The sequence below is a fragment of the Crocodylus siamensis genome, chromosome 15 (genome assembly GCF_052110815.1).
Source record: "Crocodylus siamensis isolate JL-2025a chromosome 15, ASM5211081v1, whole genome shotgun sequence".
Taxonomy (NCBI): domain Eukaryota; kingdom Metazoa; phylum Chordata; order Crocodylia; family Crocodylidae; genus Crocodylus; species Crocodylus siamensis.
Genome location: NC_143409.1, coordinates 51226573 through 51229112, shown reverse-complemented (window position 1 = coordinate 51229112; position 2540 = coordinate 51226573). Strand labels below are relative to the sequence as shown.

At 55.0% G+C, this 2540-nt stretch overlaps 1 protein-coding gene across 1 annotated transcript; it reads right to left on the bottom strand.

Annotated features, from left to right (window-relative positions):
• On the bottom strand, window positions 1-1249 carry LOC149852760 (histone H1-like). Its single transcript, XM_090029850.1, has one exon. The coding sequence runs from the start codon at window positions 487-489 to the stop codon at window positions 1-3; it is 489 nt and encodes a 162-aa protein (XP_089885976.1). The 5' UTR covers window positions 490-1249.
• Between the last annotated feature and the right edge of the window lie 1291 nt (window positions 1250-2540).

Here is a 2540-nt window from a genome sequence, read left to right as displayed (position 1 = left end):
TCACTGCCGCTTCCTGCCCGCGGCCTTCCGCCGGGCCCTGGCCGCCGGCTTCTTGGGAGCTTTAGGGCCTCGTTTATTGCCCCTTCCGGAGCCCTTCCCCTTCTCCTCCGCCCTCCCCGCCGCCGCCTGCTTCCTCCGGGATTTCTTCTCCTTCCTCCGGGCCGCTGTCGCTCTGCGGCTCTTGACTGCCGCGGCCGGGCGGGCGCAGCTCTCCTTCGGCCTCCTGCCCGCGCGGAAGGAGCCGGAGGCGCCGCTGCCCGTCACCCGCTGCAGGAGGCCCTTGGTGACGAGGCCGGTGACCGCCGCCTTGACGCGCCCCTTGTTCTTCTTCACGTTGTAGCCGTCGGCCGACAGCGCCTTCTTGATGGCAGAGAGGGACACACCCTTGCGGGCCGTGGAGGCGCAGACCGCGCGGAGGATGAGGTCGGGCAGCCCCGCCCCGGCCCGCCAGTGCGGCGGCGAGACAGCCGTCCCGCCCTGCCGCGGCATCGCGCCGCCGCCCCGCACTGAGCGCCCCGCCCCCGCCGCCGCGCCTTATATGTAGCACAGCCCGACGCAGCCGAATCAAGCCCACCAAGCTTCCCGACGCAGCAGAATCAAGCCCCCGTTCCCGCGCTCCTCGTGCTTTTGCAACCGCCGCGAGGCCGCCTGTCAGGGGGACGCGCCGTCGGCAGGCGGCATGAGGAGACCGCGGGGACGGTCCCCCGGGGGCAGAGAGTCCCTGCCTGGAGAAATCACCCCGTTTCTATCTTCGGCTGGCCTGCAAGGTGCCGTCAAAGGCGGGCGAGAAACACAGGCTCTTCCTTACGGGAACCTGGCAGGATTCCCCTGGCTTCAGCAGTGCGCCCGAGGCCGAGCAAGACCCCAGATTTCTGCTCGAGTGAAAGACAACGGCAGGAGGTGAACGCCTGGGTTGCAGCTCGACAAGGCTCTCGGGGTCCATCTGATAGCTTGTATTAGACCAGCGAAATAGCTGGACATTTTTCTTAGGAAGCTTTCGGGGTTAAAACCCCTTCCTCGGGCTGAGGAAGCATCTGCCTGGTTGGCTGTAGCTCTGCGTGCTCGTCCTCCTGCCTCACCGCGGAAAGAAATGAACGGCAAATCTCCCCCCTGAGGGAGTCAGAAAAGAGCACGGTTGGAAGAGACCTCAGGGGTCCTTTTACCTTGCCGCAGGTGAGGCAGCGGGACAAGGGCAATGCCAATGCCAATGCCCTGCCATGCAAGGGTAGGGAGGAGCTGGTTAGATTAGAAAGGGAGAAGAGCTAAAAAACTCATGAGAACGAGGTGCATCATTATTTGAATAAAACATGAATAGTAATTTTGAATGACTTGCCCAATTTAGAAAGATTTAGCCATAGGCAGACTTTAGTAATGAAAAAAGCACGATTATGCCATGGGACAAGTGCTAAGACAGACGCAGCATAGTACTTTAATTTATTCACCCCTTTACATGTGGGAGAAAATTAGAGCTCTCTTGGTCGATGGCTGATGAGTTGGGCTTCAGTGCACCCGGACAGATCCCTCAGATCTCGAGCTTTCTTCTTGAACAAAAAAGTGTTCATTTATTGGAAGGTCCCTAAAAGAGGTGCTCCATTTGCATACTACAACGAAGAAGTGATATCCAGTATAACTGAAAGGGAGAGATTTTAAACATGGATAAAAGGAAGTACTTCTTTAAATTATGGCAAACGAAGCGACTGGGGACCTTAGGAGGGCTGGACTGGAGCTGGAGGGCAGTACAGGGGGAAGCAAAAGGTGTAAGGATCATGTCCCAATAAAAACCAGCTGTTAGAAAAGTGCTCTGAAGTCCGGATATCGTCATCTAAAAATGTCTTGCGTCTTCCTCCGAGGTAGTGCACAGGACAGCCGTGTGCACCGAAATCCTCCTGCCGATGTAGATGTGGAGCAGGCTACCCAACTCGTTGCAGGATCTGGGCACGGCAGATCTGGGGCAGAAAGAGGAACCAAGGGATCTCTCTCACAGACAGACACAGTCTCTCTCTCTGTCCCCGCAGTTGTAAATTATTTCATTGCTCGCTTTCTTGCGGATTCAGTACCTAGTCTGCAGATCGCTACAAGCTTTCAGTAGCCTTTCTGGATGATTACTTGGAAGAAAGACCCAAATCGGTAAATAGGAGCTATAATTAAGCAAGAGCATTAAAACACATCACCATACAGAACAGAAGGAAATGGAAGGGGTGACTTCTGTAAAGAAAACGTGTCGCATCTCTCCTCTCTCCGTTGGTTTCAAACGTGTAAAGCAAGGCAGTGTTTCCTGATCCCCCATAGCCATAACTTTACACAGTTCGCTTGATTGTGTCACAGCTTTTGCAAGTGGCATCACACTTGCACAACCCCTGCGTGCCGATGCTCCCTAGAAATCGTTTTAAACGATTAACTCGTTTAGTTCATAAACGGCCGGAATGAAGCTAATGAACGAGGGACCACGATTTATTACTCAACACCGTTGAGATGCTCACAATCTCCTCCACTGAACACAAGCTAAAACCACAGCAATTCAGTTCTAATTGAGGGAGTGA